Here is a 13840-nt window from a genome sequence, read left to right on the forward strand (position 1 = left end):
CAGATCTCAGTTGTGTTTGTGATCCCACAGATTTAAAGCTCAGAAAGTAATGTACTTATTTTTGATGCAACAAGTTTGGTTTTTGCTGGATTTTGAATTAGGAATAAATTAGCCTGGCTGAGCTGCAACCCTTTGAAAGTTCAAAAACAAGTTTCTTCAAAGGGGAGGAGAAATCCTCTCAGCAGAAACTCACTGGTAGATGATAATTGTGGGTTTCCCCAGACTTTTGTCTACAGAAAGAGCATGAACAATGGCAAAGCTTCAACCCAGGAAACAGAGGTGTGAAAGGGGTCATAAACTGCGCCTGGAAGGGACTCCCCAAGGGAGGGGGCTGTTCCTGGACTGCAGGGAGAGACAAAGGGGCAGGACCATTTGCTGTTAAGAATGAACAATGAACAATTGTTAAAGACTCATAACTTGTGATTCAAAGTGGTGAAACATATAATGATAATGATAATAATGTGTTATTTATATAGCGCCTTAATCCAAGGCGCTTTATAGAGCACATATTTACATACAATGGGCCTCATTACGACTCAGGCGGTAAGGGTTTTACGGCAGCGTAAACAGCGCCGACCCTTACCGCCTGATTCCGAGGTCCCTTAGCGCCATGGAGGTTTTAACACCTGCTTTTAGCAGGTGTTAAAATCCATGGCGCTAAGGGACCATGGAGTTAATTACGCCACCGTAATTTACGGTGGCGTAATTAACGCCTTCCCCACTCCCATTATGCCCTATGGGGCAAAATGGGAATGGGGAAGGGAAAATGGGGATTTACCGCCCCGCCAAGGTTGGAATGGGGCGGTAAATACGCCTACCACCATGGCGTAAACGTAGTTTACGCCATGGTGGTAAAGTCACGGCCCAGGCGGTAACTTACCGCCTGGGTCGTAATGAGGCCCAATATCACCCAACTGAAATTGGTACTCATTTATCGACCTTGGAAGGATGAAAGGCTGAGCTGGCCTTGCCGAGATTCAAACCTGCGACCTGTAGATTACGCTCAGATCGCAGCAGCGACCGCTCAACCCGCTGAGCTATCTTACAAGGACAGATCTGTTCATCTAATTTTTGGCTGCACGTTTTAAGAGGCAGTAGAACTGTTTAACATGTTCGGGACAGGAATGGCAATATATGTGGTTTTATGTGAACTGTGTTAATGCTAAAATTGTGAAAATGTACACACGCATCCATATGGTAAACACACACATTTGTGGAAATTTGCAGAAAGTTTGGAATTTTTGTTCATGGTGAAAAGGACAAAATTCTGTAGAAAGGTGAAACAAGATCCCACCCACAGCTGTGGGATTTTAAGGAGCAGCTACTACATAACATATGTAATCTTTGTGTGTAATTTTTGTAGAAGTGACCAATGTAGAAATATGTATTTAGGATAAAATCCGATTTTGAGACCAGTGGCTAAAGGGAGGTTTCTATGGACTGTAAAGCAAACCATAAAATCTGACATCACCCGGCCTTGATCCAATCACTCAGTTGTAAGGCGGAGATGAGGTTTTGATCCAATCCCAGCTCACAGGGTCAAGCTTAGTTAAGCCGGCCCATACACCCATTTTGTGATGTAATTTGAAAGGATAAATAGAGACAGCTGACAACACATAGGGACTCAATGATTCACTCACTTTCCTGATTCTGGCGAAGCACTCTGATCTAGCATTCTACATCCAGCTTTAACATCCTTCCAGATGCCAAAACGCTTGCAAGCAGTAGAGAACTATTGACTTTCTGCAAGGCCTAAAATCTTTAAACTTATTCTTGCAACCAAGTGAAGCGCTGGGGTGTGGGAAGGCCTTTTGAACTAGTATCCTGAAAATCTCTGGCTTGCTACCACAAGGCTTACCTGAGGAACTCGCTATCCAACTGTTTGAAATACCCAGAAACAAGATAGACAGATCCTGTGCAAATCCGGTGACCGGCCCAGCTGATCCAGTCCCACACCTGATGTGCTGTCCTTCCTAGACCAGATCCAATCCATGACCAGAACTGACGGTCCAATTTAAGAACGTATTCTGTGAGTATTAATAGGAAGAACAGTGACCATAATATATCTGCATTGTATGATCCCAATCTCAAACCCATCCCAGCTTTAATTCAGAACCATAGTATTGCTAGAACTATCTTTGCGCTGATTCTTTTCTCATCTGTGTTATTAAATCCTAACTTCTTATTGATTTGATTAAGAAAAGTAAATCCCAGGAGAAGTAGAGTATCCACGACAGGCGGGTTACGCTGATCATGTGACTGTAAGATCCATCTGTGGCATTTGCTTTTTCATAGTCATAATCTAGTGTAAGGAAACCTATCTGTCATTTTCAAAGTGCTTTTCTGTTTTTCATTCTCACGCCTATTCTTCAAAAATGACTCTTACTAAAACCTCTATAACTCCCTCAGTTTTTATGATAGAAGGGAAATTTCGACTCCTACTTGTACCCAACATCCGCAGCTATCCAAAGAGCCCAAACCAATCCGATTGGCCGTTATAGCGAATATCGCGCAAGGAAAAGTTTGCCGCAAATTGAAATCCTGAAAGGTTTTTACATGTGTGAAATAGCTTTAAATTGCTTCCCACTTGGACTTTGAGATTTCAAATGTTTTCTTTTTACTAAATCATTGCTTGTTATTGTGTGCAACTGTTCAAAGCGGCTCCCATAGGAATTTATAATAATTTGAGTATTTTTGATCACATTTGGTGTTTTTGCCCAGTCAATTCTAAAGACAATTTCAAAGCCATACTGACAACTGAAAAGTCAATTCCGTATTTCTCTTGTGTTTGAAGGTGGGAGTGACATTCTGTTTGATTTGTGCTATTCCCGAATACCTACACTCTCCTCACATCTATTTAATTGCCTATTGGGGGGTTGGGGGGTCTTGCAGGGGGAACCCCTAACCATAGTGCCATCTGTTCTCAACCAATCCAAAAGTATTCTTTTCAGTGCTGCATTTGTTTTGTGTCCATTACTTGATTCCTCGTGCTTTAAAGATATTATTCTGTGTTCTGTCACCCCATGGTGATTGTTGTTTACCTGTTAAAATATATTGTGATTAAATTCTAAATACATGAATAAATATTTACCTTTGCAAATTAGCCTGATTCCTGGTTCAGTGTGACCGGGGGAGTCTCAGGAGAAGGGTGTGATACGAGTGGTATATCGTTCATAATATTGAACTTATAGATAAAATAAATAAGGATTTAATTTGCGCACTACATGCTGGGTGTGACTTGGGTGTGGCTGGATTGATATCACTTACAGACATTAGCGGCACTCACTTTTGAAGTCATGCCGGTGACACAATACAGTGCTTTTGTAGTAATCTGGGTGATAGGAAACGGTGCATGCCTCTTCAATAGTGTCCGCAATTATGTTGTCTGTCAAATCGTAGCAAATCTCGCATGATAATTACAGAAACTTAATTTCCACAGACATTGATGAATGGATGCCATATCAACAGTACAAAATTTACAGGCTTCAGCCGTAGACATACGGGTCCGGAACTTCAAGCGTACACACTTTAGCCCTACATGTATGGCACTTATGTTGAGTTCGCTGCTGCCTCGGCTGTGCAACGGGACACCAATAATGTTGCAGCGCAATCTCAACAGTCCAACTCAAAGTAGCTGGAACCGATTTACAGGATTCATGCTTTTCTCATGGTCAGCTTTATGTGACTTCCTCCAGAGTTAGAAATAAAGACTATTTGTTCACACTAACTCCTACAGGAAAGTCTAGCAATATTGTCTCCAAAGAAGCATTGATTTAGTTAATTAAATAAACTACAAACTAGGACTGAAGTAGGAATTACTGTGCGAAGCACTGGTACACCTACTGGTTCTAGATAAATAAGAAGGCAAAAAGGCCAGATAACCAAGTTTCCTAGACTGTGTGCTCTATTAAAGGCTCCAAAACTTTGTAACCCCACATTTTACCAGAACTGTTATTATTACTGGCAATAGGAGTGCTGGTTAATTGAGAGTCCCGGTTAATGGGGTGCCCAAAAACAAAGCTTTTACCATATTGCTAAAGCAGATCTACCAACTGCAGGTCAACTTTTATGTTTCTAGAGTAATACAAATGTAACCCTCCAATAGATGTAACTTATAGATAACAAGGAAATGAGGACTTCTTAGTAGCGTTCCACTCTATTAAGAGTAACTTCTCAATATCCCGAAAGAAGGCAATGGTCACAATAGCAAGTGCAGGGGTAGGAATTTCTAAATAATAAATCGTCATCCCGGTCTGTTGTCTGTCCTCCACTTGTAACTGAGAGTACCTCGTGTGCATGGAGTTGGACTCACGTAACATTGTATTACTGATTTGAGCAGCTGGAAGCTGAACACCCTTCAAAGCCTCTGCCAGACATGTTTTCACCAGGTTCCAAATCAGTGCTTGAGACATACGATGGTATCCGGAACCATATCTGTACAGATGGAGTTTATTCCTCAGGAAAAGGAAAGGTTTGGCTCGATGTGATCAAGGAATCCAGCTTCCTCTTTTCAGTACACTTCCACTACTCATAACAGCAGAAAGAATAATTGTGAACCACTGGCCTTAAATACCAGCGCACACCAAACATAGGCTTGAAGTCTGTAAGCCCTAGATCCTGTACTGGTCTTGCCACTTGCACCATACTGCAGTTGCCTCAATCACCAATCGGAAAGCAGAGGGGGCCAGTAGGAAAGGGAGTTACTGGCCACGCTTAACTATTATCGCAAAATTAACTAGATGCTCTCCACATGTGGGTACCAGGCAATTACCCTTGTAGACTCCTTACTAGAGTCCCAAACAGAAAGACAGCACAAGAAGTTGACAGGGAGAGCCAGGGCTTTATACTAGGGTTAGAGACCAGAAAAACGTCTGTATTTTAGACAGTGCTACTAGATAATCTGCATCAGATTTATGGTCCTTCAAACTGTTAGGGCTGTGAGAAGCAGGGAGGATTGGAGGTAATGGGCTGCAATATAGAATTGGTAATGAGTATAAAAGTAGAAAACCAATACTATGTCATGATGGAAGCATAATATAGTTGTGAGGGTTGCCAACATAATAAGTTTTGTAATATAATACATGCAAACATAATCAAGGCTTTTTCCTAAATCTGCATGATCGCTTTTATCTGTGAGTATAACTTGTTATTTTATCTTTGTTGTAATACATATGATAATGGAATATTGTTTTACAAGTTGAACAGAGCGTTACTTTAACTCTCCTATTTTGTTTTCTTATTGCACATTTAGTTGGCAGAATTATATGAATCTTCCATCTTTGGAAAATATTACTTGAAATCTGTCATTGCTGCTTTCAGGTAAGTCCTTCTTGTTACACTTTGTTACACATTCTAAATTACATTGACATGGCTTACTTGACGGCTATGCTGTGTGTGAGACCTAGGTTTGTGTTTCCCGTTTGTCAACACTTTAAGAGAGAGAACATGTGAAGAGTAATCTTTCAAAGAGTGAGTGTGACTTGTGACTGCCAAAGCATAGTCAAGACCCCTGTGCGAGTGGATGCCCTGATATCAGCCTCTTGGAGGACGGGTCGAAAGAAGAGCTACCCAAGTAGTCACTGTAAATCCCACAAGGAGACAGGAAAGATATAGGACCACATAAAATAAGGTCTGTATGGGGTAGGAAATAACTAAGCACCCACAACATCTCAGGTCCTAGCCACTTACCAGGGCTCGCTTTAGGCATGGGTGATCTGGACAGCCGCCCAGGGTGCCGAATCACAGAGAGGCATCCAGAGGCGTTGCTAGGTGGGGTTGAGGGGGGTATAGCCCCAGATCTTTTGGTTGTAGCCCCGGATAGAAGCTCAGGTGCTACAACCCAAATGCTAGCTAGCCCTGAATCCCGCCAGTCCTGACATCAGCTTAGCCCCTGATCTTTTCCAGGCCTAGCAACACCCATGGAGGCATCTATAACTGCAGCTTTCACGGCCACATTCCTCTGCCCTCTCAAATGAACTGTAAGCTGTCACAACCAGCCCCCACAGCAGCATCAGGCAGGTTCCGAGTCTGATGAGGCCAGGGGAGCTGCTTACTTCCTTCATGCTGCCTCCCACTCATGTGTTGGCTTTTTCAACACCTAACAGCCCTTTGGCTAATGCGAAGGCACAGCATTTCTCGCCCTGTGAGCATCAGAATGGGGAGCACAATTCAATGGGGTGAAGCTAAAATGGCAAAAGCTGTCTGTAGTCATGTAACCTGTGAGGAGTATTTTGCATGAGTGGTCTCCTTTTCTGTTTAAATGTAGCAGTTCCTCCTCACCTCCATTGAAATCAGGAAGAATATGCTGTTTCGTTACGTTTGTTAAACTCTGAAATCTTAATTCACAGTTGTTCTTTCCTTGTATTTGACGTTAATCTTTGTTGAATACTACAGCTTAAGTTCTAATGTTTCAGTCCACATATTTTACTGTGTTACCTTTTGAAGATATGCATTCTTTGTTTTTCCCATTTCTCCTCTAAAATTGAGCCATGCTTATTTTACCCAACGTTTTTGTATGATAACATGTTATATGGTGTAAGATTCACCTAAGAGCCACAGTTCTTTTACAGAAAAGTAAAACAATATAATAGACTACTGGGGGCAGAGATTGCCTGGCGGGGGCATCTCTCAAAGACCACACAATTAGATGAATTATCTGTTGCATCTTGTCCCTCCGAGATGTCATTTGGGTGTTGCCAGGGGTACCAAGTGTTACCCATGACAACCCCAGGCTCAGTGGTTAAATGGGCAGTGCCAAACCGAAGGTAAAGAGGTCTCTAATGGCATCCCAGTTTACTTTCCACAGTTTCCACTCATTAACCCTAAAATAGCTCCTCAGCAGCTTCATTCCTGAGACTGTACCATACTTATGGAACCGGGTGGATGACAGGGCATGGGAGAGGAGATCATATGGTGATCAGGCAGGGAGGGGCATGCTTGGTGTGGGAAGCCTGAGCATTTGGGCCTGGAACATGATGGCAGCAACTTGGCAAATGAGTCTGAACGCTATATCTGAAAACCTCTGATGCCATGCGTTGCTATTTTACTTTATTGATAAAGCGCACATACAACACCAAAGTGGTTCTTTGCACTAAAGGAAAGTGCACAATAAGTAAGAATGAGTGGCTAGTGTAGAGAGAAAAGAATTGTTTTAAGATCTTTCCGAAATGTGATGATTTGGCAAAGTGCAGGAATATAGCTAATCTATTCTGGGAGAGCCGGGACAGGGGAAGCTCTGCCACCCTTCCGTGACTGCAGAAATTGGAGGATCATCAGGAGAAGCTGCTGGGAAGAGGGGAGAGAGGGACTGTTTAGTAAGACGCAGGGTAAGAAAGGTAGGAGCAAACATATAAAAGCAGCAATGGGTGATGCAAAGAATCTTAAACAGGACATATGAAGAAGCCATTGGAGTTTAGCCAGGACAGGGGTAAAATGGCCAAATGTGTTCAGGCCAGTCACGAGGAGAACAGAAATATTCTGAATCAGCAGCAGGCAGGGGACTCTGAAACAAGGAAGCACAATATAAAGAGCATTCCCATAGTCGAGATAGAACTGGACCAGAGCTGTCACTGCCAAAAGAGGGGCTAATCAGGCTAAATAGGGTGAGATCTGGATTAGGAGCCAGAGTTGAAGAAAACATGAAGAGGTGACAGCACTAACCTTAGGCTGGGTATAGAGATCTTGATCAATGGGGAAGCGTTGATTGAGAGCTGAGGTGACTGGGGGGTGGGGGAGATGAGTGAAGTGTAGATGGCCAAAAGGAAGAGGTCCAATTAGAAGCGGTGACTCCCAGTGCCAAGGCTTCAATGTTATTGGAATGTAGTCTTAGTGAACTGGAGTACATGCAAGAAGAAACTGCATCTTGCAGTTTTTGAAGCTGGTAGATGACTTTTCCGGTCCCCAGCCAGTCTAACACCAAACTTAGTGTCATCTGAAAGAGAATACATTGAATCAAAAGGATTCAATCAGGTGATGAAAAAGAGGTATACCAAAACTTTCGAAAAATAAGTAGAGAAAGAGAGAGAGGGAGAGAAGAACTGTCTAGAACCACACACGTAATAGGAGAAAAGGAAAGGTGAAGGCGGAATGAACAGCCTGAAAGCGATTTGTGAAAAGGAAGAAAGCAAATACAGTGCAACGCCCAAGATTCCAAATGTCACAAGTTTGTTAATGAGGGCGGAAGGGTCAAGCATACTAAACACTGCAGAGAATCGAGAATGTCAGGGGCAGTTGGAGTGGCCATGTCACTGTTGAGCCAAAGGTCATCTAATAGAAAAGTGAGCACATCCATACTGCTTCTTCCCAGGTGCAAGTCATAATGGTGGAGGTGAAGAAGAGATTGTAATTCAATAAAAACATCAATCTGAGAAGTTATAAGATCTTCCAAGGTTTTATTGAGGGCCGAGAGCAGAGAAATAGGATAGTAGCTAGAAGACAAGAGTGTGTCAAAAGACGAGTGATAACAAGCGTCTCAAGATCATCAGTAAGAGCACCAGTTAAAAGCGGACTGAGGGAATGGAGAATACGGAAGAATCTGAAGAAAGAAGGTGGAGGGTTTAGATGGAGCACGCACGCATAGAGAGGAGTGACAGATTTGGTAAAGTTCATATGGAACAAAAAGTAATCTGTGATGAAAGGAGCAAAAGAAGTATGTGTGCGGGGATGGCATGTGGGACCATATTATTGTTGTATGGGGCTGATTTAGAAAGAGAGACGTTAGCAGGAGTATCAAGCATTTTATTGCTGAAAAGTAGCAGGATTGTTGCAGAGATCTTGAGAGCGAGCCCTAGAGGAAGTAGGAGCAGAAGGGATAGAGAGATCTCACCTGATGTCCGTTTTTCTAAATGTCAAGTTGTTTTTTGTGGGTAAGTCTATCTGCCAGGTTGTATGAGGCACGCCATTTCCTTCAATAGGAGTATTAGTGCCAGGAGGACAGCTCAGGGGCAACGTGTTTCTCTTGGAAGCAAGGCAGCAACACGTTTGAATTGTGGTCCCGCGCTAAAGTGCGTTATAAAAAATTAATTATTATTTCTAAGAAGAACAACAGTGAATAATCTGGAGGTAATAGGGTGAGAAGTACATGGAAGATACAAGAGAGGGATCTTTGCATACAGTGCTGCGTGATACAGTTATTGAAACAGTTGAGAGTTGCAGAGGGGTAGGCATGGAGAGAAGGGAGCGGATTCATGGAAGTCAGTGCAGAGCTGCTCAGAAGAACCAGCCACGTGAGGGAATGATGTTCCCGGGAGGGTAACCCGGAGGGCAAAGAGAAACACGAATGTTAAAATGGATATCGACATGGTAGGTCATATAGGGCAAATGTCATGTGATGTCACTTCCTGTAATATCATCAGGGTCAAAGGTCAAATAATCATGTGTGTGATGCCACTTTTGCCACCCTTGGTATTTTGGTCTATTGACATTCCTGCTGTCCACAGATTAAACAATGAAAGTTATGCCACTCATTTCTGCCAAATGCACAATAAATACTTGGGTTCTTGGTCATTTTGCTAGCTATGGCATTTCCTATTTATTTTTCATTTTGCCAATTCATATTTGTGTAATTTGGGACAATCTTCATAGTAAGCCCGATTTGGGACCACAGGCACAAAACAGCATGGGTGTCAGTGGAGATGGTGGCCTGGCTAATGGGTGTGATTGCAATGGGATTGGCACTGTACATGGGTCAAAGGGAAAAATCACAGACTACTACGGCAGTCCACCTAAAGTTAATAACCCAGGCCCGAGTCCACATCATTACCCTCACCAATGGTGGCCAGAAATTCCTTACTAATTCTTTGCTATAGTTTTCTGTCTATAATGCTGGCACAAACATATTTACACTGGGAACACAGAGTGGCATAATCTGGATCAGAGGAGTCAACTAGAGCATACCTCTCCCCTTACTACATCATTCTAGGTAGGTTTTCACTCTGATTGTGAAAACCACTGGCCATAAAGCCACAATGTCTTCAATAACTTTTTTTCAGGGAAATTAAACCCAATTATTGTACAAGAAAATCAAGATTGAAGCTAAACATTTGAACAAAAGTTGCAGCAGAAATGTGATTGGACCAGGTGGTATTTTATTTTATGTTAGATGAGCTAATGTTATCATTACACAACAAATTGGTATACAGAAATTCTATAGCTATATTAAAGACATATTCATTGCCTCATATTTTAAAACAACTACATTAAAAGATAAACGATCAAGTGAAACTTGTTACATTGCATTTTTGTTAAATGTCATTATATCTACAGTAAGAGATAATTGAAATTAAGAGATAATTGATAATTGAAAATCCCAAATATATTGCCGGAAAAGGGATATATGGTGCCTGTAATTTAAAGGCTTTTTTTGTTTCTGAAATGGCATGACATACTACAAAGTGATTGTGAATCAACATATTCTTTAAAATCACTCCAGAAGGTCAGGGATCTCATTTGGATTTGGGCAGGAGTCGCACCTGCGACCCATGAGGTCTTCCTTACTACCCCTAAAAATAAAAGAAATGTAAAAAAAAGATATTTTTTTAATTGAATCTCCTGAGCGGTGGCCAGCACTGCGTGGCTCTTTGTTTCTGGATGGAGTGGTTGGCTTTTTTGTTCAGGCCTCTTAACAAAAAACAGGCGGTTCCACAAGTGTAACACTTTGAACCATGGCACTAAATAAGAATGAACAGGAATAACAAATCATTTGTTTTTCTGAAATGCTATACAATAATTGCTAGACTCATAAAAGGTTTATTTCAGGCACACTTCAGGGGGTGAGTCACTGATTTAGTCTGTTCGTAAACACCTCAAATTCACCATGCAGACAAAAACGTCCAAAAAGCATTTAGAGTCGAATAAGCATCAATTTAGGACTATGTATTTTACTTTTCGCAAGTTGCAGTTATAGCATGTTTTTTTCTAACCTTGTCTCTGTTATGATCATCACAAGACATTCCATCTCGGTGTCTTCCATCACTTGACAAAATCCTTGTACCTAAAAGCTTGTGAACAGTGTAGAATTTATTTATTTATTGTTGACCGATCATAGCACATAAAGTAGCCCTTGATTTCATTGAGCCACAATTAATGTTTTGCTGTAATGTGTCTATCTTTCTTATCTCCATGGTATGCTGTTCAGGATGTTTGTTTGCATGATTGAGGTAATGAGTGCCCTCGGGATGCCATGTGAGTGAGCTGCTTTCCCTGTGCTACTCTAAATTCTTTCATACACAATTATGAACCCTCCCAATGGTATGTATTTTGCCAACCTCTTAAACCTGAAAAGTAGATCCACGCAAGCTTGGCATGTGGCCAACTTTGCACCAGATCTGCAGATGCACTGGCCTGCTGTTAAATCTCAGTTACCAGTTTAATGGTATTAAGAGTGTAATTTGCTTTCTGACTTTGAGAACATTCAGAAATGTAATTGCTCATTTTACTATAGCTGGTAAGATAGTTACAGCCAGTAAAATAGCTCAGTGGGTGGAGTTCTTGCTGCTGCGATGTGTGTGTGATCTGCAGGTTGCAGGTTCAGATTGATAAATGCGTGCCAACACAGGTTGGGCGATATTGCATGTATATTTGTTCTATATAAATCGCTTAAGCGTAAGTGCTATATAATAAATCATTATCATTTGGCCTTGGACATCTACTTACATTCACAGTAATTTGGTAATATGGACCTATACATACTGATATTAACGATACATATGGTGGTCCATTCTTGTATGAAATGTATATCACATTACAGTGATATCTCTTGTATGAAATGTATATCACATTACAGTGATATCGTAACCATATTTTTCAGTTGTCTTAGGAACAATGCCATGTGATACCACTTACTGTTTTGTCAAGGGGTGACAAAGGTCGTGTTCCATTGCTTCCCGTGATGTCACTTTGGGGTGGGGACATATGACACCACTTCCTGTAATGTCATCAGAGGTCAAGGGACGTGTGATGTCACTTCCGCTCCCCCTGGCATTTTGGGGAAATGGCGTCCCTGCTGAAGGTCAGGTTGCTTAACACTATAGTGCTATTGATATGTAACATTGGGTATTTAATCTGATCTAAACTCTTGCTCACTGAGACTTATGCTCTGATAATACAGTAAATACATATTTGCAGTGCGGGGTAAATTGCATTACCACCGCATGTTTTGTGCAGTAGTTTTGGTTTTTAGGAACGTGTGCATAACAAGCACAAAATGGAATGTTGAGTTTTTTTACTGAAAGATTGGCGGGTGCCATAAAGTTACAATGTTTTAATTGTCTCGTAGATCTTAAATCTCTCTGAGAAAATTAGACATTTGAGATTCACACAGAGACCCTTGAATAGGATACTTTCGGTGATTAGTAGCTAGTGTAAAGTGTCCAGGGCACCTGTTGCTGAGGAGTACTGGGGAAGCTTAAGTATTGTTCTGATTGCCCCGATTGAACATACTGTAAGTAAGCTACATAATACTTCAATATGCCCTATTGACACAGTCAAGGTGTGAACCCACAAGTGGCAAGCCTGATAGTGTATACTGTGGAGTACTTAGATATTTAATTAGGGATCTTAAAGCCGTTCGGTGGTAACAAGTAGCTTTGCACAAATTGTGTCATTTCAGGTGTGATCGTCATTTTAAAACAATCCCCAGTTTCCTGATATTGTCCAGTATTCTGTCCCCGGGATTATCACGGAGAGTGATGCTGTAAGTGGTAACACGTCTGACTCTACGCAAGGGGAAATCAGGCCTTGGGCGGAGCAGAATGTTGGGTCCCCAGGCAAAAATGTGATAAAAATGTAGTTAGTCCTCATTCAAGAGACCAGAGAGGCACGGGAGGTCCGGGAGATTCAGAAATTCAGGGTAGCTGGGAGAGCAGGTGAGTTTCGCCTGCCCCTGAAATTGTGGGAATTATCTATGAAGCACGCCCTATGGACCTCCCCGAGTCAATCCCTCCCTTAGCGACCTGTTAGATCAGCAAACATCACTTGTTCAATGAATCCTTGTGTTCTCCTAGTGCTTCTCTGATGGAGTTGTCAAACCCTGTGTCCCAGCAGGGTGCTGGAGATACTTTTGCGCTCTTCTCCCATATATCTGTGCATGGGGACTCTTCAAGGAATATAGAACAGGCAATTGAAGTAATCAATACTCTATAAAATTCCAGAAATAAAATTCTGGCACACTTGGAGAAGTGCATAGAGATTATGCAATGGCTTATGAAAAGTGACTTAACACCGATAATTCCTACTGGTCCAAAAGCACAGCATTATAATTCCCTTAGAACAAATGACAAGTCTGATGACAGATTAGGGATCAAAACGGAAGAGGACGAGAAATGGGAAACCATATAAGGCAGCCGTTATTCAGAAGCTCTCCTTTTGAAACCCCCGCAAGTGCTCACATTTTTGTTATTGAGACTTTTACCAAGTAACTGTGAGAAGAAATGCTACACTCAAGGGGAGTCAGATTCTTTACTCCATACCAAGCCGGCAGTGGTGCCCAATGCCTTAAATAGGACTTAAGTGCAGAGCGTCTCCTGGAGTCCTGTGCTACTCTGGCTACCTGTATGCTAAGGCTTTCTCTCTGAAGGCTGCCCCTCTCAAGTTCTAGACCATCTCAAATTGATGATTTAGTGAGATGAATGAGGAGCCAGAACCAGGCATGGAAACCAGGTAAGCAACCTGAGGGCGACACTGCCAAATGAACCAACAGGATTGGGGCAATTTAGGGGGCAATGCATTGGAGACCCATGCTTGAGTGTCCAGGAATCATTGTCCATGTAGGCAAATTATTGGTTGACTGAACATTTCACAAACCTGGATGAAAAGTATTGTGCATATTCTCAGTTTCTGCAAT

General features: G+C 41.9%; 1 protein-coding gene across 1 annotated transcript in view; it reads left to right on the forward strand.

The window, feature by feature from the left end:
• Window positions 1–13840, forward strand: part of LOC138526098 (suppressor of tumorigenicity 14 protein homolog) — a 1040494-nt gene that overhangs the window by 139026 nt on the left and 887628 nt on the right. The window contains exon 4 of the mRNA XM_069636455.1: window positions 5252–5319. Coding sequence (XP_069492556.1) covers window positions 5252–5319 — 68 coding nt within the window. The remainder of the gene's footprint in view (window positions 1–5251; window positions 5320–13840) is intronic.

The sequence above is a fragment of the Ambystoma mexicanum genome, chromosome 7p, assembly GCF_040938575.1.
Source record: "Ambystoma mexicanum isolate Mex_15411 chromosome 7p, UKY_AmexF1_1, whole genome shotgun sequence".
In the NCBI taxonomy this organism is placed as follows: Eukaryota; Metazoa; Chordata; class Amphibia; order Caudata; family Ambystomatidae; genus Ambystoma; species Ambystoma mexicanum.